This window comes from Dermacentor variabilis, chromosome 2, assembly GCF_050947875.1.
Source record: "Dermacentor variabilis isolate Ectoservices chromosome 2, ASM5094787v1, whole genome shotgun sequence".
Taxonomy (NCBI): domain Eukaryota; kingdom Metazoa; phylum Arthropoda; class Arachnida; order Ixodida; family Ixodidae; genus Dermacentor; species Dermacentor variabilis.
The window spans coordinates 96,678,030-96,698,842 of NC_134569.1; the positions used below are offsets into that span (position 1 = coordinate 96,678,030).

The 20,813-nt window shown below is 46.9% G+C and overlaps 1 protein-coding gene across 1 annotated transcript in view; it reads left to right on the top strand.

Annotated features, from left to right (window-relative positions):
* The first annotated feature begins 1,094 nt into the window (after nt 1–1,094).
* The window catches only part of LOC142572351 (sodium/potassium/calcium exchanger 5-like), a 41,082-nt gene continuing 21,363 nt past the window's right edge, over nt 1,095–20,813 (top strand). Inside the window, exons 1-2 of the mRNA XM_075681403.1 lie at nt 1,095–1,568; nt 10,602–10,805. Coding sequence (XP_075537518.1) covers nt 1,361–1,568; nt 10,602–10,805 — 412 coding nt within the window. The 5' untranslated portion in view covers nt 1,095–1,360. The remainder of the gene's footprint in view (nt 1,569–10,601; nt 10,806–20,813) is intronic.

Below are 20,813 nucleotides of genomic sequence, written 5' to 3' on the forward strand. Positions count from 1 at the left end.
GAATCGGATTAAACGACGGAATCGTGGGCCGTACAATTCGCCTCGATGTTTAGAAACAAAGTAGCCGTGACGCTACTTTCTCGTTGACCAGAAACGGTAGACGTCTCTCTTTGGCACTCTTCTTCATTCGGTTGGATGATGCTGTTCCTCATTGATGATTGACGAAAATGAAGCGGTTTAATTATTGGAATATTGTGTAAATTTAAACGCCTCTTGTAGTAGAAATTTTAGGAGGTCTTTTTATACGCTGCAGCATGCATACAGAACTGTCCACTATACGAGCTTTGCATGAACTTTACGCTCGTTCGTGCCGCCTTCCACAACCGCCGCTGTGGAGGATCTGTTTGTGAAGAAATGTCGTGACTACAGAGTTTTTGTTGGCTGACGCTTCACTGATATCAGAGAGTGGGGTAGTGAAGAACAAGCTTCCCAAGAACTGGTATGCAAAGTCGTCGTTTAAGCAAAGAGCATGGCCGTCAGGTATAAGCCAGCAAAATCTTATCGTTTTTTTATCACTGCAACCCGTCCCGTCATTTCGATTGCGTTATCCATTTCTGAACACTTGATTTTCTAATGCGCTCTACGTACAGACTACGAGTAACGACGCATTTAAAGCATTCACAAGTCTACGGCTTCACGTAGGTTTTTCTAGAGCGCGCCAACAAGGGGCGGGGGGGGGGGAGCGTATTCAGCAAAGAAAGTACGCTAGTATACATCTGACCGGGACGTAGGTATACTTGGTTCGAAGCATGTATGAGGTTCGCGTCTGCCCATTTGCGCGCAAGCACCGGCTCTGACAACCACGCACTAGCTCGCGTTCTTTGATCCGCAGACCAATGCTCGCGGGCTCCAGCCAAGTGTTACTACTCGGAGACCGTACTACGAAAAAAAGGAAACGAAATCGGCCGTCGAAATCGATGACGGCAGCAGCGGGACGATATCTGCGGCAAAGTCCACGACCCGATGGCGGGAGAAGGGCGGGCTCGCAGACAATGCAGCCTTGTGTTTGGAACCGCTCGACCATTTGAACCGCACAGGGTGCGAGAAGGCAGTTGGGTGCGAGGGGGGGGGGGGCGGGTTGTTGCGAACGACGGACGGCGGCCAGCGGGTATCGCATCAGCCCAGTTGATGACGCACTAGCGTCCGCTGCCATATCGTAGCGGGGACGGGAGTGGGAGCGAGCACGGAGGCACGCGCACGCGGTGTGGGCCGCGCTGTCCGGTGACTGCGAAAGGTAGACGCTGGTGCAGGCGTATGAGTCGCTCGCTACGGTGCCACAACGCATAGCAGCGCCGCTGCGGGCTTTGCCATCTGGGCAAGACGAAAATTTGGACTGGGCGTATATGGCCTGGAAGTGACCATGCCGGACTCGATGAGCGTTGGGACGCGAAGGACGGGGCTCTCGCGGCCCTCGAACCTCGCCGCCTCGCTGCCGCGCTTGAGCGGCAAACGACGACGCCTCCTCTGGCTTGTGCCCGTGTTCGTGATCGTCCAGTTCGCGTTCTTCCAGCGACAGCAGGCCTCGTCCCATGCGGCGCGCCTGGAAGACGGACAGCTTTTGACTTCGAGTAAGGATGCTCGCTACTTTTCCCTATCTCTTGCCGACGGCGGGACGAAAGTAGTCGTAATCTACTTCTTAAGTCGCGCGAGCATCCTATAAAGCTCTCGTTGAAGACTTTCGGCAAATGACTGCGCTTTTTTGTTGAAATGTTGATAATTCATTGTGCGTCTTGACTTGAAGGCCCAATTTCTTAAAAGAAGATTTCTGCCTTTCTTCTTTAACCACAAGCCAGGCCTGAACGTTGTACTTTGGTTTAGGAATGCAAACTGTGCAGTGGAACAACCGCGGACAGTATTTCTCATGCAAACATTGACAAAAATGTTGTCGGCAGAAATATGCCGAAGTTATAATCGTCGGGAGCGTGTAGATCGCGCCCCATTCTTTGTGTGTGTGAGTGTGTGTGTGTGTGGACGTTACAATGTTCGAATTTCATTGATATTGATGCGCATGAAGTTAATCTTCGCATGCACATTCAAAGGCATTTTAATATGGCCTACCACGAAGTGCAGATATCGTGAATTTGACGTTAAAAGAAAATGAAAAAGAATGCAATGTCTATATAATTTGAACGTCAAGAGATCGAATTGTGGTGCCTGTCCTGTTCGGAATGTTATTCAATTTTTCCCGCTGCATAAATTTAACGCAGCGGTAATTTGAACGGAAGAATGCTGTTTGCCGAGAGCATTCCAGGTTTTTCGAAACTGGTGCTCTTAACTGCTTCGTACCGGAGTGTCATTAATGTAGAGCGAACAAGAAACCTATACACATGCATACATACAAACGAGTTAGCACAAAATCGTATCGAGAAGTTTCACTGCGCCTTGGTGAGCGCATTCCATGTTCTGACGGAGACGCACGCTACGCGTGACGCTATACTTTGCGCGAAATTCCGGCGCTAATGCCACCGTGTTCTTTTTAAATGTGTTATTGTTATGCCGCTTGAGATAACAGTTAAGTTGCTATAACGAAGCTGCTATTGCAAGTGCAAGTATCCCGGCCACGGCGGCCGCATTTCGATGGGGGCGAAATGCGAAAACACCCGTGTGCTTAGATTTAGGTGCACGTTAAAGAACCCCAGGTGGTCAAAATTTCCGGAGTCCTCCACTACGGCATGCCTCATAATCAGAAAGTGGTTTTGGCACGTAAAACCCCAAATATTATTATTATTATTATTATTAAGTGCAAGTGTGTCGATGGGCTTTTCGTTCTTTCTAAAGACCAAACATAAAATGCGCTTTTACAAACCTGGGCGGCGCGCATCTTCGGTTGCACAATTTGCATCCATCGCAGGCGCGCACTTTCTTCGTTCGGCTAAGATTCAGCGTAACCAGTTCTCCCGAGAAACGAAGTTACGCACCAACTCCCGACTTACTTTAGTGTTATCGAGGCGACGCACTTTCTCCCGATCAGTTTTGCTTATCAGCGCGTCCGGCCCTCGGACCGTTGCCGATCGATTCTGCAGGTTGCGATAGAGCGAGGCCGTTGCAAAACAGGGCATGGGGCGTCAGCTTCACCACCGAGAACGTGTCCCGAAAAGATAGCCAGCTTTTCGATCAGTCTATCAATTTCGTAACGGTGCCGGCCATAGTATTCCGGAACAAACGCCGAATGCCTCCACGACTTCTCGTGATATCAGTGCGCGCTCGCGACGCCGCTGCTCGGGCGCACGATATACAGGCCGTTGTGCTGGGCGACTTGCAAGCGTTACACAAAGCGCGTGAAAAGCGCAGAAAATGTGTGAGAGAGAGAAAAAACCGCGCGCACGTTTCATAAGCCATTGCTCTTTTTCTCTGTATTGTTAATTTTGAATCGGCCCCTACGCGGGGATTATACGTAGTTGTCTTCGACTTCTGTTTAATATGCAGGGCAAATTCCAACGGTTCTCTTCAGACTTCGAAGCAGTTTGAGAAAGCGTGAAAGGGTCGAACGACAAGGAATGAAGTACCCTTTGCGTTGTGTCAAAAATTAACGTTAACCTATACTTGCCCAATTCTACACAGCGCTGCAGCTAATTTAGTTTGAGTGGATTTAGGAGGATTGCGATGAACTTTAATTATTTTGGTTGTAAGACTTTTTTGAAGCCCCACTGAAAAGTGCCAGGAAAGGGGTCGCTGAGGCGGAACCGCCACCAAATGTCTCGTTCGCGCAAGTATGAAGGCACGGGAAGTATTCTACGTCATGCCTTAGGCTGCATCCTATACCTTCAAAGTTCTCATCACTAACTTTCGCAATTGCACTAAACGAATACAGCTTACTCAGCAAGTCACCTAAGTCGTTTTCGATCGTCGGTCAGTACATTTATCGTTACCACGAGCAATAACGGCAACACATAAAATAACGGATGAAGCAATGCAAGGACACGTGGTAACCGGTTTGAGGCATTATGAGCATGATATACCGTAACTTTAAGGTAGGTAACTCTAAATCGAATGTACTTGAAGCTGGAGAGGAAATCCGTCTATAAATGTCAATACAACAACAAATACCAGTCACTTCAATAGCAGTGGCCCTCGAACAACTTCCTGAAGCGAGATGATTTGAAGAACGGGTTAAGGTGGTCTATTATTGTAGTACTGGTGCCCCAGCCTAAAATACCGCCCGCACCTTACCTTTTCCTCTCGTACCCTAGAAAATAGGGAGAGATTGTTTCGGAACTTTGCGGTATTGAAAAATTGTTGTCCAGTTAGAAAGCGCGGTAACTCTTTCAAGACTTGAAGGGGTAGACAAAGCTGCTAGAATTTACACAACCTAGTAGGATCCCATTCACCTGAAAAGCATAAGGTTTTCAAATGACGATTTCGGTCTGGCGTATACAAAAAAAAAACTAGAAAGAAAAGAGAGCGAAAGAACAAAGAAACGTGGTGAATCAGAGGTGGCGTCGGGAGCCGTTGTCGGTTTTCGGAAGACTCTGCAGCTGCTGTGATCTTGGATAGGAGTAAACGAAGTGATATGTTGTCACTACTGCAAAGTTCCTTTTTCCAAATTTTATTTGGACAGTGTAAGAAAATCTTTTTCTTAAATTTTTTTTTATTGGGTTTAACGCCCAGAAACTGCGTAGTGGTTTGTCAGGGCTGCTGTATTCGATGACTACAGATCAGCTTTGGCCACCTGGGGTTCTTTAACGTGCACCTAAACCTAAGATCATTATTGCATTTCGCCCGTACTGAAATACGGTCGCCGCGCACGGGAATCGCACCAGCGACCTCATGCTCAGCAGCAGAATGCCATAGCCACTGAACCTCCGCGGCGGGTAGTCTAGAGAAAGTCTACGGACGTTTGACGATACGGTTTACAGGTTTCCGGTAGACAAATCGTACAGACCAAATTATAGACAGTATATACTTAACACTTTACGCATGTTATTGAATGTTGTCCATGTAATGTCTACAGATAAACATCTACTGGCTATCTATATACTTGTGACCCTATATGTACAATTGCCTTTGAACTACTTAGCTCAAGCAACGAAATTAATAAGGTTCTGCATGCCCTGCGACGTGGTGAGTTGCCTTCCTCTTCTCAATCTCTGTCTCCGTGGTTTTATACAGCGTGAAAATTAATTTTCGTGCCTTATCTAGATGATTTCAGGTGTCGCCGACAGAGGGCTATACCATTCTTTCTTTCAGCCTTGCATTGCAGTGCGCGGAGCTTGTCAATCATCGGAACCTGAACGATCCGTCACTGTTTGCAATTTATGTAAATTGACTAATACGAGGGTGAACTGCCTAATTAGGTGGTTAAGACATATCCCGTCGTAATCCCGCTTGCAAATAAAACATTGGTGAGCCCCTTGGACCACCAAGGTGATGGTCTCTCAGCCCGCGCCGCAAACTTTCTCGTGCAGTGAGTGACTAGCAGGGCTTTTGACAACAGCGCTCTTTGGCGAGCTGTCGCTTCCATTTGTGCAGGAGAGAGCCTTCTAACAGACAGACAGACAGACAAGAAACTTTAATTGGTCCGAAGGGACTACGTTGTCGTAGTCGCGGGCCGCACCCGCGCCGGGGGCGGAAGACCGTGATCTAATGAAGTAAAAAAGAAACAAACAAAATTAGTAGATAGATGCGAACTTCCTATCTTTACTTATTTATCTCATCAGCAAAGATGAGATAGATAAGTAAATATCGGAAGTTCGCATGGATCTACTAATTTTGTTTGTTTCTTTTTTCGCTAGTCACTCACTGCACGACATAAAGTTTGCGGCGCGGGCTGAGATACCGCTTATAGTGTCCCTGTGCATCCTCCCACGTACACTCAGTGCTCACTCTCTCCATCTTTTCCCCTTTCTATTCCCCTTTTCCTTACCCCCAGTGTAGGGTAGCAAACCAGACTCTCACCTGGTTGACCACCCTGCCTTTCCCCCCCCCCCTCTCTCTCTCTCTCTCTCTCTCTCTCTCTCTCTCTCTCTCTCATATTTCTGATACTGGAGTCCACAGAAATCGCTCGTCTGCAGAAGTTTGAATTGAATTTATTGAACTGAATTGTGTGGTTTTACATACCAAAACCACGATTTGATACGACGCACGGCGTAGTACACGATTCCGGTTTCATTTTGGCCACCAGAGGATATTTAACGGGCCCCCAATCCACGGGACATGGGCGTTTTTGCATTTCGCCTTCATCGAAACGTGGCCGCATCGGCTGGAGTTTGATCCCACGACCTCGTGCTTGGCAGCGCATCACAACAGGCCTCCCTAAGCCACCACGGCAGGTTGCAGAAGTTTACGCAATGAATGCTAGAAACATTCTGCGGGACAGGACACCGCGGCGCCCGCTCTATCAAGAAACATAACCGCCGGTGGTTGAAATTTGTCAGTTGCTGTCTTCCATAATCTCCCAGACACGATGAAGAAACACGCCGGTGCAGGTGTTCTACTCATTGTTTGCAAAGTTTCAACCCACTGCCTGTACTGCCGTTGTTTGTGCGATTTCTCTGGAAATCGTCCCTGCACCGATGAAAACCGCATGGAGGACTCGCGCGGACAAAGCCTAGACCAGCTCATAACAACCGAAACTGTCACAAACTAGCGCAGAAATGTGAATCTTCCACGAGAAAATTCTAGAATAACAATAAAAACCAAACGTGATTTTCTTTTTCTTTTCACCTGCGGCATTGTCCACCATACACTGTCATGAGTGTGCGCACTACGGATAGCAGTGCTCACGTGTGCAGCATGGGGACGGCACGAAGCGGTGTCACTTGCGGTGTCGGTGAGCGTTGTTCCATTGACGGTGGCGATGTTATCTTCGGCGCACGCGGATTGTGCGCGTAAGCGATGTAGCGGCCGTAGAGGTGGCTATTCTATTTTCTGTCTGCTGCGCTCTCTTTGTCGATAGCTGGAACGGCGCTCCTGGATAGCCGCTAACGGCAAGCACAATTCGCCAAAATGATAGCGCGCGTGATGTCCGCACCACACCGGCAACTCTGCGGGATCGCACACAAGAGTACGAATGACGTAATAGGGTCCAGCGGGAACCGCTCTCTTATCTTAGGATGTTTGCTGTGGACAGTGGCCAGCGACGCTTGCAGAAGTCAAGGGTTCACTTCTGGGCTTCGGAAATCGGCCTTTTATTGCCTATCACTTCGTGCCTACGTGGAGTTGGCTCATAACGCACGTTCTTTGTTTTGCCGCGAGAAACGTGTCGAGTCGACGCTGTTTAAAATAGTCGATTTGCGATAAGAAATGGGATGCATGACCTCGGTCGCAAGAGAGTGCGCTATCACGTGGCTGTCTAACACGTGTATTTGTGGTCAGCAGGGACCAAACGAGAGATATTTCTCCTTTACTAGCTGGGAATTACCCGCCGTGGTTGCTCAGTGGCTATGGTGTTGGGCTGCTGAGCACGAGGTCGCGGGATGTAATCCCGGCCCAGGCGGCCGCATTTCGATGTGGGCGAAATGCGAAAACACCCGTGTGCTTAGGTTTAGGTGCACGTTAAAGAACCCCAGGTGGCCAAAATTTACCGCAGTCCTCCACTACGGCGTGCCTCATAATCAGAAAGTGGTTTTCGCATGTAAAACCCCATAATAATAAATAAAAAATAAAATAGCTGTGAATTATGGGCAGCTGGCTCCAGAGTAAGGGCCAGCTATCCAAAAATGCTATATATCTGTGAATTTTGGACATTGCCCCTTCAGCTATATGCAGAACTTCACCGCAGTGCACTGACCTAGCTCAGTCGGTTGCATTTTCCAAAACTGACATTTCAGAAAGCCACCCTAATTTTGACAACTTTAAGTTACGAACATCAAGAGCGTGCGCTGTTTTATGAAAATGCGTATTTACTGTACTTAGTCACTTAGTACTTTGCTTCGTTATAATATAATATTGGTCAGGATTAAAACTGCTATAACGCAGCGAGAAAGTTACAACAAAGTGCCGTAAATATGCATGTTTTTAGGAAGGCTTACCCTCCTAATAACATGCTGCCAACTCTAAGCTGTTGAAATTTGATCGTCCTTTTCAAAGATCCTTTTCAAAGAAATGCTGCCCATTGAGCTAGCTGTTGCATTGCGGCGAAGATCCACAGATGTTCGCGGGGGCAATGTCCAAAATTTCTGGGTATTGCAAACGTATTAAGAAGCAGACTTATGTTGCAACTAATTTCCTTGGGTTTATTGGGATAAATGCGTTTTACGATGGAGCATTAAACAAGGAAATATATGATTATTTTATGTAAACAACATAAAAACACCAAAAGAACAGTTTTAATTTTCTGAAAAGGTAAAGTAATGAGAAGCGTGTCGTTCCTAACCTCCCCGCTTAGTATTCCAGCTTAAACCTATATGTCTGTGGACAAACAAACACTACAGGGTAAATAATAGTCTCTTATGAAATAGTTCCGAATGCAATCCAATATATTACTGTTTTTCGTAACATTCTCACGGGAGCGATGTGGATTGATACCAGACTGGTATGATTTGGCCTTAGTGAAGTGCATGTGAAATACGAAAAAGGAAAAAAAGCATATTGGAGGGCATTCTACTGGCGAGAAAGAGAGAGAGAGAGAGAGAGAGAGAGAGAGAGAGAGAGAGAGAGAGAGAGAGAGAGAGAGGAAACACAAGGAGGTTAACTAGACTTTGTCAACTGACGATTTTCTGGTGGCCGTATGCGGTGTCCGAACGCTGACGAAAACACACAACGAAAGCGTAAGCGGCAGTTCTAGGCAGTTGCTTCCTCTCGAATGGAAACAGATGAAGGGAAACACACGATTTAACGAGGATTTCTTTGGTGAGATTCTCTCTAGACGCGGTTCACGCAATGCGATTTCAGCGAAGATCGACAATGGCTTAGTCTCTCTGGAATACGCAGCATCGGGCTCTAGCATATTTGGTGAGTATGTGAGATTACCGAAACACGTGCAGGCTGATTTGTTTATTTAACGGGGACACTGCACCTTTTTGACGGAATGTTTCCGTTGGCAAGCATTCATAAACGTATGCGAGGGGCGGTGGAGACGACGACGCAACGTATAGTGTGGTTCTAAGAACGATTTTCAACACGCGTGGAGTGACGGAATTTCATGCGTGTATGGACGGCTAACTTTCACCCGTAGTACCTATGCGCTAATGCTCCTTACATAAATTTTTTAGCTCGCTAGGTGCCTTAAAATAACAAAGCACGCTGTTCCCGCAGTCGTAATTGCTCTTCAAGCGGCTACTGCCAAAACGGCGCCGATCTTGTACATGCATCTTCGTACACTTCTTGTGAACAAGTGCGGGGAAGTGAGGTCATGAAAACAAAACAAAAAGAAATGTTTTCTCGAAGTCGCAAAACGAATGCGCCGATTGAAAGGGGCTATCTTCACGTGTGTGCCCGACCAGAAAAGTGGTCTCTGAAATTTCAAACCGCGCAAGTCTCTTGGGGAAGTAAGCTGTGATGCCAATGAGCGCTGTTTGTTGAATACGCGCATTCAAGTAGTTTAGCTGGCACTAGCCGTGAGCTCGTGTATGCCTAATATTAATAGCTCATATAGGAACTTAGTGTAGCATTTGACGCTTTGCATAGAAATAGGAAAGGCTCACAGACGGGGGCTGTCGACATGCACCGGTGTGTGTATGTTTTTCACATGCCGAATTTTCAGTAATCATTAGACGATAAGTCCCGTAAGCGTAAAATGCAGGCGCGTACACGTGAGGTCAGTGATCGACTTGTACTCACAGAGTGATGACGAATAAAAAGAAAAAAAAAGAAATGCTGATAGCTCCTATGCGTACGGGGAGTGGCTTTTTCGCATAATATTGGAGCTCAAGATGGCAGACCTTGGCGCAACTATTGCTTCCAAGGAAGGCTGATTTGAAGTCATTTGACGACTTCGACGAGAACAAATAAGCGTTATGCTTATAATGTAATATAACCTTCGTATGCGAAACTAACTTGTCCTGATGGCGATTGCATAAGAGCACATCATGAGCAAGGTAAGTGCAAGAAAAAGAAATTGTGGTTTTATGTATGTGGTTGAAAGTAAAGGGCCGACGGCATTTGTCCGCAACGGCTGACTGGCCTTTGCATTCTTGGTATTGATTGTACTACATTCAAAGATAACAGGCAAACGAATGTTTTGAAAGCACTTCTCACCAAGCGCTTCAAATATGCAATAAATAAAAAAACAAATTGGCCTCAAAAATTAAGAGCAAGATCAAAAAACTTTTTGAAAGCAAACCATCACCAGTAATACTTTTCTACAGCTTTGCAGAGTATGAGAACCATGGAGCTGTTATTGCTGTTTTTTATATGATCTCTTCCTTACTCCTATCATTCGCGCCACCTCCGATCAGTAAATGTGACTGATTATAGCCACAGCTTTAATGTAGCCTACCTTCCCATGTATCACGCTTAATGGATTGCGATACTGCCTGTGCGCAAAGCTCTGGTTAACCTCCCTGCCTTTCCTTTGCCTTTCTCTCTCTCTCTTTCCCGGTATGCACAGTTAAAAATAACATCTTGTTCATTAAGTTACATGCAGTATTGTGGAAGGAGTTGATGGACTTCGTAGCGTTATGCTAAACGTTTTCGTCTCTGATCGCCCACTGCCGGCACAGGTCGACGACTGCTGCAAGATAGCAAGGGTCGACCGGAATGCGTGCGGCCTTCGATCGAAGACTTCCCTGGTGACTTCTTCACCCAGGAGGAGCGGCGACAAGGAGGCGTGGTCATTCATTTCATCATAGTCATCTACCTATGCGGTGTCCTGGGATACATCTGCGACGACTACTTCGTTCCTTCTCTGGAGATCATTGCCGAATGTGAGCCACTTCCTTTTGTTTATGCGCATATTCGCTCATTTGTACGTTTGGTGCATGCTGTTTGTAACTATTATACGTACTGCCCGATGAGAGATTCACGAAAGGGAAAGGTGATATTCACTTGATGGTCACACGATGATGCAACGCTTTCATAATGCATCGTCTCTCTTACGTGTTTTTACACACTTGGTTTGGTTAGTCAACATTCCACGTCTTGACTTGTAAATTAATTCGCCTTCGCGCTGCCATCGGCTAGCCACTTGGTAAACTCGGTAGGTATACAGTGACTGCTCCAAAAGGAGCAAGAGTACCGGTTTGACCGAATATCTGTCACTAAACGTATGCAGACGACATTTGCATTTGTAAACGGGGACAAACAGTTTAGGTCATAGAAGAAACCTTGCAAGAGGCGCTTCACGAAGCAAATGAGTTCTCACAGGACTACAGAAACGGGGAATCAGCTTGCCTGCTGAAATTTCAGCTGTTCTAGCGTTCGCACTAAAAGGCCTTGAGAATTTTAACACCTGTCTTGATGGTCATGAGTCGGAAGCAGTCAAAATCCTCAAAATCTATCCCTTTCTTCAAGTTATGTTTTCTCTGCATTTAGTATGGACCCAACAATTGGAACTATAAAAGAAAAGCAAACCGGATTATTGCAATTCTAAAATATCTATATCAAGCTCGATGGGAAAACTTCACCGATAATCAGAAGATGAGTGCTAGCTATGAACAACGTTGTTCATAGTTAGCGCTTGTCTTCGTCTCCAATTCTATTTGTGTCCGTGTTTTGCTAAGCTACACAGATACTATTTCATGATGACCAACCACCAAGCCCATATCGCCACCCTCGTCGATTCACCGGTAACCTGTTGAAGATTCACGTCGCTTTAGCATGGTTAGGTTAAGGATATTGATTACCAGTACTCCATTGCATATGACGCTCAGAAGACAAGTTGCATCTATTGATTGTAAGAAGCCCGACTTTGTCTTTGAGTTGCCAAGATAACGTCGCGCACACTAGTCATCACAGAAGGATGAGAGCCTCCAGTCACTGAGTTGAGGGAAAGAAAGACTTTGCAGTATATTTTTTTTGTATACTTACTCAGCATCAGTGCCACACAAACAATTGAATTTGTTGCCACAGAGAAATTAATGCTCATTAAGAATTAAATAATATTCACAACTGGTCGGATGCGAATAAGTCGTTCCCGTTTTTTACCGCTATGATCTCCTGCTCTTGTTCAACAGCTCCTGGCAGACAGGTACGGTTCCCCAGGAATGGAAGACCAGTCGCCTAATTCCACTGCTCATGCCTGGCAAGTCTCCTGTAGAAATTGCATCATACCGACCAACTTCGCTTGCCATTTGCAGCGGAAAACAAATGGAGAGGGTGGCTCTAGCACGGCTTGAATGGTACCTCGAATATTACCAGGTATATCCAGATGCAATGGCCGGTTTCAGGCATGGCCGTACTTCCATAGATAACGTTATTGACTTGGTGACGTACGTCGAACACCAGAAGTCACGCAAACGATTATCTGCTGCCCTGTTTCTGGAGGTTAAATGAGCATACGATAACGTAACGCACGAAGCGATTTTCAACGTGTTGGAGGTAGTAGCACTTGACGGCAAGGCCTATTTCTGGATTAGTAGCTATCTACATAAGAGATCCTTTTTCATGCTTACCGAGGGTGACCCAAACTCCCAGCCTTGCAGTAACCGTGGGGTGTCTCAGGGCGGGGTACTGAGTTCAACACTCTTCAATCTAACAATTATTGGACTCGCTGACACCTTTCCATGCCCCGTTAGGCCGTCCATTTATGCCGATGACATTTGTATTTGGACGTCAGGTGTGACGCGACTGCAGGTTCGCGCGCGGCATCAGAAGGCAGCCACTTTAACATAATCCTATTTTCGAGAACAAGGACTTCATATAACATGTGAAAAGTGTGCAGTGGTGGCATTGGTGGTGGTGTCCAGGAAATCAATGTCGCCGTACGGGGTATTCGTCGACGGACAGCTGATCTCATACAGCGCAAGTCGTAGATTTTTGGGTGTGGTCATTGACAGTAATCTTCCCTGGACCTTTATGGGAATTATGTGAGAAAACGCCTGTCAGGAACTCGCCATATGTTTAAGTTCTTAGCAAGAAAGGCCCGGTGAGTGCCACTACAATATATACTACCACTATACAGGGTCCTCTTTACTGGATTCTTGCGGTACAGCCTACTGGTCATCCCCAACACCTGTAGAACTAACCTGAATATAATCCAAACCATCCATTCCCAAGCCCTCAATATATGCCTTGGTCTACCGTGGAGGGCGTAAACGACTGAAGTTATTGCAGTTGCTCAAGGTTACACCATTAGAACGCACATTGATGTTTGCGGATGCGAGGAGAACATTGACCACTTATTGTGCCATTGTACTCAATTTCAAACACAAAGACAATCTTTGTCCAACGCATTCAGGAAATTTGATGATCGTCCTCTGAGTGAACAGACATTACTAGTGCCCCGTCCCCACCGATCATCGGCTCAGACGGCAGCGAAGGCACTTTTGAGCTTTCTCAGAACGCCTGGTTTGCGAGAGCGGCTTTAACTCAAGTACTGTCCGTACACGTATCTACACCTTCTCTCTCCCTTCTCTCTCTTTCCCTTCTCCCTTCCCCCAGCGTAGGGTAGCCAACTAGACCCTTGACTGGTTAACATCCCTGCCTTCCTATATTCCTCTCTCTCTCTCACTACGATTGAGACAATGCGTGGGCACATAAGACACTGCGCTCAGACCCATACCCACCACCTCGCAAGTCTCCCAGCAGAAAGGCCCCACACGACATTCAGTGCAACTGTCTTCGCGTACCGTGCCTATCTCAGGTCAGGTTATGCACCTGCGGCAAGAGCTTCGATTCCTCCATGGTGTGTGAGCCGTATTCAGTAAACCTTACAATCTCAGGATTTCAGAAAAAGTCGGATTTGCCGTCATCAGCACTCAAGCAACTTACTTTAGTTCTCTTGTACGAGAAATAAAGCGACTACACACACGTCTATACTGATGGATCAACTACATCAACGAGTTTCAGTGGCGCTGTAGTTATGCCAACAATGGGACTAACCCGGCGGTTCAAGACTTGTCATATTACTACGTCTACAGCTGCAGAGCTCCCGGCTCTCCGCGACGCGCTTCATGTGAAAAATGCTGAAAGTCCTAGAAAATGGGCAGTGTTCTGCGATTCAAGGCCGACCTTGCAATGTGTGCAGTCGTTTCTCCGACATGGAACTCGCGATCAGCTCACGTGCGAAATCGTGGAACTTGTCCATCACTTGACATAAAAAGGCCATGATATCTCCCATCAATGGATACCAGGTCATTGCGGTATCACTGAAAATGATGACGCAGATAAGGCAGCTCGGACGCCAAAGAAGACCGCTGCGTCTCCATTCCTCTCTCAAGCACCGACGCTGCGAGAGAACTTCGCAGTCTAGCAGGTACACTCTCTTTAGTAGAGTGGAATACCGCACATACAAGGCGCACAAGACTGCACAGACTAAACCCTCCATAGCAACTCGGACCTCCAGCCGGGCGCGAAGCATCTCTTCTGTGTCGGTTGTGGCATAGAGTTGCCTTCACGAAAGCTTATTCAGCACTAGTTAGAATGGCTGATAGTCCTGCATGTGACGTTTGCAGATGCGAGGAGAACGTTGACCACGTTTTGTGCCACTGTCCTCCATTTCAAGCACAATAACAATCTTTGTCCAACACACTGAAGAAACTAGATGATCGTTATCTGAGTGAATAGACAGTTCTAGAGCACCGTCTCCACCGATCATCGGCTCAGAAGGCAGTGAAGGCGCTTTTGTGCTTTCTCAGAACGTCTGGTTTGCACGAGCGGCTTTGACTCGGTGACTGTCTGTGCACGTCTCTATACCCTCTCTCTCCTTTCTCTCTCTCTTCCCCTTCTCCCTTCCCTCAGCGTAGGGTAGCCAACCAGACTCTTGACTGGTTAACAACCCTGCCTTCCTTATCTCTCTCTGTCTTCCACTCCCTCTCTCTCAACGCTATGATGCACCAGTGCCATGCCAGATATATCCAGAGCTACGAGATTTTACCCGCCGTGGTTGCTCAGTGGCTATGGTGCTGGGCTGCTGAGCACGAGGTCGGGGGATCGAATCCCGGCCACGGCGGCCGCATTACGATGGGGGCGAAATGCGAAAACACCCGTGTCTTAGATTTAGGAGCACGTTAATGAACCCCAGGTCGTCAAAATTTCCGGAGTCCTCCACTACGGCGTGCCTCATAATCAGAAAGTGGTTTTGGCACGTAAAACCCCAAATATTATTATTATTATTAGCTACGAGATTTTGTAAACACCGAGGGAATGAAGAAAAAAGTGTGACGCTCCACCAGTCATCGCGGGAAAATTAGTACTATTATTTCAAATTTACAACTACCATGCTGGACCAAAACAGGCGCCCACACATGGATTGCGCACTAGAGGCCGTACAGCGTATGCTCTTTATATACCGACTTCAATAGTAGAACACATGTTTAATCTCTGTCGTGCTGCGGTACCGACGATGGCAGAACTCTACGCGATTTTGAAAGCGGCGAGGTTTCTTGCGGCAAGTCTATCCAGGTTAGTGGGTAGTTTACACATATTCGCATTCTGCTCTTGACCTTATTTTCAACGTTGAAGCAAAAAGTTCCCACAGTAAAATAACATGGAAGACTTGCTGAGTTAACACATGTTCAAGAACTCGCGGTAATGAAATTGCATTTTAGTGGGTTCCCAGTTATACTCTCATAACAGCAAATGAACGAGCGGACCAGAAAGAGAAAGAGAAAAGGATGCATAGAAAGGCAGGGAGGTTAACCAGATGTTGTTCCGGTTGGCTATCTTGCACGAGGGGAAGGAGTAGGGAGTGAAAAAAAGTGGAATGGGGAGATAGAGAGAGTGAAAGAGAGACGGGCACAAACAAACCGCCTGCGGTATGGAGCGGTAGGGGGCGGCGTTTTTAAAGTCTATCGTGAAGGCCCGTAGACCGCAGGAACCTTAGTAACGCGAGTAAGGCCTTCAGCTCGGTTGTTCTTTGGGAGCCCTGACCTTACGCTTTTAGTTCTGATAGTGGAGGATTGTTCAACTGGTCCAGCACTCTGCACATCACTTGTCTCTGGGCACTATATCACGGGCACACACAGATAATGTGTGCGAGCGTCTCATCGCTGCTGCATGTGTCGCACATGGGGCTGTTTGCCATTACAGTAAGCAATGCATATGAGTTCGTAAAAGCAACGCCTAGCAACAGACGGTACAGCATGGTCTGTTTACTTTTTTTTCCTCGCTTGTTCTCGTTTTTCTAGCGCCCCTTGTCCCTGCTTCGCGCTGTACCACACAATCTAAAATGGGAAACCAACTAGCCCACACTATCACCCTTCTAAGGCCTGTTCACGTCGTGTTAACCCTTGCGGTAGATGCATCCTTATATCCGGAGACAACGAACGCAAACGACACATGGTGAAAACGTTCGAGTCCTACAGGGGCAAAGTACATTCACGGGACATCAATCGCAGCCCAGACGCAGCGTCTGTTCGTGTAAGCGGAATGAAGACTCGTTGACCACTTTCATGCGCAGATCGGGCGGCTTCGTCGGCGTGCTCATTACCGCTGATTCAGTAATATTCTCGAAGCGTTGAAAGAGTATGTTGCGTCCCTTGTCATGGCTGCGAGGATATATATGTCAAATTTTTGAGACCAGTTGTTCATTGGGTCCATGGCGCATTGGGCTTTGTATGCACAGAAGAGCTGCCTTGGAGTAATTAAAGACCATCCATTATTGCGGGTGTATGATCAATGAAATCAAGTGCAGCACGGAGTGCCGCAAGTTCTGCACCCGTCAGTCGGGCCACACCTGAAGTTTTTATTTGATTTATTCAGATTTTGCCAGGAAGATGGCTGCAACAGCAGAGCTGTTGAGTTTCACCGAATCATCTGTGTAGACATGTTTGCGGAATCTGTGTACGTTGTGAACGTGTCCCAAAGTTGGTTGCTTCAAAGCTTGAAACGGCGCTCCAGCTTCCTTTTTGATGGCCGGAATTTTCAATTGCACTTGCGGCTGGTGCAGACGTCACAATGGGTCTCATAATAGTGTAGCAGGCGTTAATTGTGGTGGCGTGTAGGATTGATGTCTTACAATACTTTTGGCAAATGTTGAATCTTGCCTCTTTTCTATCAAGCATGCAAGATGGTGTGAGGGAATCCGATTCAGGTGTCGGATCGGTGCTCTCAGGACATCTGTATCTATACAGACTGTCAAAGGAGTGTCTCCAGCAATGGCCAGCCACTGTCGAAATCGATGACGTAGTTTTGGGGAGACCGAGACAAGTTTTGAGGTCTTGTGCTTGCGCACTTTGAAGTTTTCGGATATCTGTAGTGCAAGTATTTCCTAGTACAGGTGAGCTGCACCGCAGGAAGCCCAAAAAGAGCGATTTATATAGCTGTAGCATTGATGGTAGTGCAGCGCCCGAGGACACCCCGCCGAGAAATGCAAGAAGGTCCACGATGGCGGCTAATCGCTTTGTCATGTACGAGACTTGAGGGTTCCAACACATGTCCCTATCAATGATGACGTATTTCCTAGTACAGGTAAGCTGCACCGCAGGAAGCCCAAAAACAGTGCTTTATATAGTTGCATCAATGATGGTAGAGCTGCGCCCCATGACTCCCCGCCGAGAAATGCAAGAAGGTCCACGATGGCGGCCAAAGGCTTTGTCATGTACGAGTCGTGAGGGTTCGAAGACAAGTCCCCATCAATGATGACGCCAAGGAAGCGGTGCGTTCGTCTGTATCGTACAGTTTGGTCCTTAATCCGGAATGCATACGAAGCCATCGCTTTGCTACTAAGAGCAACGCGTGCACACTTCTCAGGAGAAAGCTCCAGGCTTTGCCTTCTTAGGTATGTTGACACGGCCGTTGAAGCCTTCTGAAGTCGTGCGCGAAGTTGTACGCTTGTCACTCCTGTAGCCCACACGCAAATATAGTTTGCATATTTGAATAGCTGTACAGTTTGCGGTAACGAATCGGCCAGAACGACGAGCACCAGGTTGAACAGGGTAGGGCTGAGTACTCCGCCTTGTGGTGCACCACGAATGGTATAGCTAGACGACGTCGGTCCATCTTAAGTCAAAATAAAAATAAAGGTCTTCCACTCAAATAGCTGCGTATCCAGCGAGAGGCATGTCCCCCAATCCCTACAGATCCTAAGGCGTTCATAATTGCATGATGATCTACATCGTCGTAGGCACCTTTAACACCAAGGAATAAGGCCACAGTGATTCGTTGTAGACGTTTCTTGTGCTGTACATAGGTTACAAGGTCAATAACGCTATCTACAGACAAGCATCCGCGTCGAAAGCCATCCATTACCTCTGGATAGACGTTGTAAAATTCCAAATACCATTCTAACCCTGTAAGGATCATTCTCTTCATTACCTTGCCGACACTGCTGGTGTGTGCGATTGGATAAGATGACAATTCCAATGGAGATTTGCCTGGCTTGAGGAGTGGAAGAAGGCGACTGGATTCACACGTGGTAGGGACCAGGGCGTCACTCCATGATGTGTTGTATAGGCCAAGAAGTGCATATCTGGCTTCTTGACCAAGGTTCGCAAACGCAGACTACGTGATGCCATCGGATCCTGGTGACGAAGATCGTCTGCGCCCAGCAAGTGCGGCCTCCAGTTCTTCGATGGAGAAAGGAGCGTCCTTACGAGGATCTCAGGAGCCAGGGGGGACAATAGGAATAGGTGTGCCGGGCTGGAACGTCGGGCCCGCGATCCTTGCGCAGTAATCTTCGACTATGTCGACTTCCCGGCGTCCTTGATGGAGAGCTAGAGATTTAAATGGACGGCGCTGTTGCGGAGCTGTTCCAAGTCCGAGGACTGTTTTCCAGACAACCGACAGAGGTTTACGCAGATCTAGAGACTCACAAAAAATTTCCAACATTGATTTCGCAGTACAGCAAGGCGACGCTGAATTTTCTTCTGAATGCGTCTCGTCTATCTAAGGTTGTACACCGATGTAGTGCACCTGTGCCGTCGTTCCGCTCTCCGGTGGATTGAACGGAGGCTCTGTATTTCTGCCTCAAAATCTGTGTATTTCTCCAATGCCCTAAATGAACGCATAGCATCTTGCATGGCCTTAACGATCTGAATGTCCAGTGTGGACGAAAAGCCTCCGCGGCATGAGTCTTCCATAAGTGATATAAAGACGGGTCAATCTACTGTTTGTTTAAAATTTGATGAAATCGATTTGATTAGGCCTTTTATCTCCAGGTAGGTAGCAATGGTGGTCGCTTCCGTCGATTTGTATATTTGCGTACCAATGGGCGCCGCGAGTGAGGCATCGTGAGACAAAAGTTAAGTCTAAACAACTACTGTTCGTTCGGCCGCGCAGAAACGTGAACACTGCCATGGTTTAGACAGCGATCCTCATGGTCGCATGCAAAGGAAACTAAGTTTCTTCCTGTGGAATTCACCTTGATGCTTCCCTAAAGTGAAAGATGTGCGTTAATTTCCCCAATAATAATCCATAGACCAGGACTCATATCTAAAATGTCACACAATCTCTGTCTGCCGAAAGACTTGATGGAGAAAGGTGAGCGCCCACTAGAGTAAGCGCAAGTTTGTGTCTTTTCAAGGTCAAACAGACATGCTGATTACTGTCATGAGGCCGCACTGGGTGAACAATATGTCAGTTCGCACCGTATGTAGACGATCAGCTTACTAATGTCATTACAAGTCGATTAAACATAAGGTTCTTAGCCTGAGAGCCGGGCGGGTTTCTGTAGGTTCGGCCCACAGATGAAAATAATGGGGAATCGATTGGCTAAAACGTAATGACGAAAATCAGCAATACGGGATATCAGTCCACGGGCATTCCATTGCATAATAGACGCTTCTTTCCTTGGAGTCAGTCGCACGGCAAGCATCAGCGCTGAGCTACTCAGAGCATTTTGCGCACGTGGTCGAATTTTAGAATATACCACTGACATGTCTGATCTTCAAACAATTACTGCATTGAAGTGATCTTGGAACGAAACGTCGCACTGAATGACGAAAAAAATCAAATTTTCACGTATGGCGGCAAACTTTCTCCCTTGAAGGTTACCTCCACACACCGTTATTCTCCCAGGTGAGGGATTTCAGTAATAATTACATCTGCCGTGGCGGGTTTAACCAAAATAGGCAGGTCGTTTTCGGTGATTGACTCATCGACATCATAACTCACACTTGAAGGAGTATCGCTGTCCTGTGTTATTATGTTGCGAACATTTATCTTGCCGAGCACTTTGACTGTACTCAAGATATCCAGCTCTGCTCTGTTCTTGACATCGACCGCGAGAATGTGTTTGCGGGTGTTAATTCTCACATCCATAATCTCACTCGGAGCAAGAGCCTCCAGTGTGACAGATATGGATTCAGATCGTTGGTCGACGTCTCGGGCAAGAAGAGGATGCTATAAGCCGTGTCAATGTTTTTTTTTATTGATATGATATAAGGAGATGCTGGCGCACACTTTAAGGCGCCGGCTACTCCACATCTCTTGAGTGGTTCCGTCATACATCGTACAGGGTTCAATGTTACATATCAAATAGTCTTTTCACACAAGCACCAGGGCTTATCACGCAACATTTCCACAGGAAGACTATGACGTACGGAACACATGGTACATACAATATACAATGTAAATGTCTCCACACTTATGTAGATGAGTCTCAAAAGTACAAAATATATTGTCGCCTAATAACACATTGTCTAGTCAGCGGGTGGTACATACATCGTGTCAATGCATTATCACATACAGTCACATGTTCTTTGCCATTGAAGTCATCCTTGTTGAAGACGAGGAGCAGTGACGATTCTCCTCTTTCCTTTTTTGCCTTACAACTGTCAAGTAGTCACCGTCATCCGACACATCTTCTGAAGCAGAGTAGTACAACACGGGGTTCT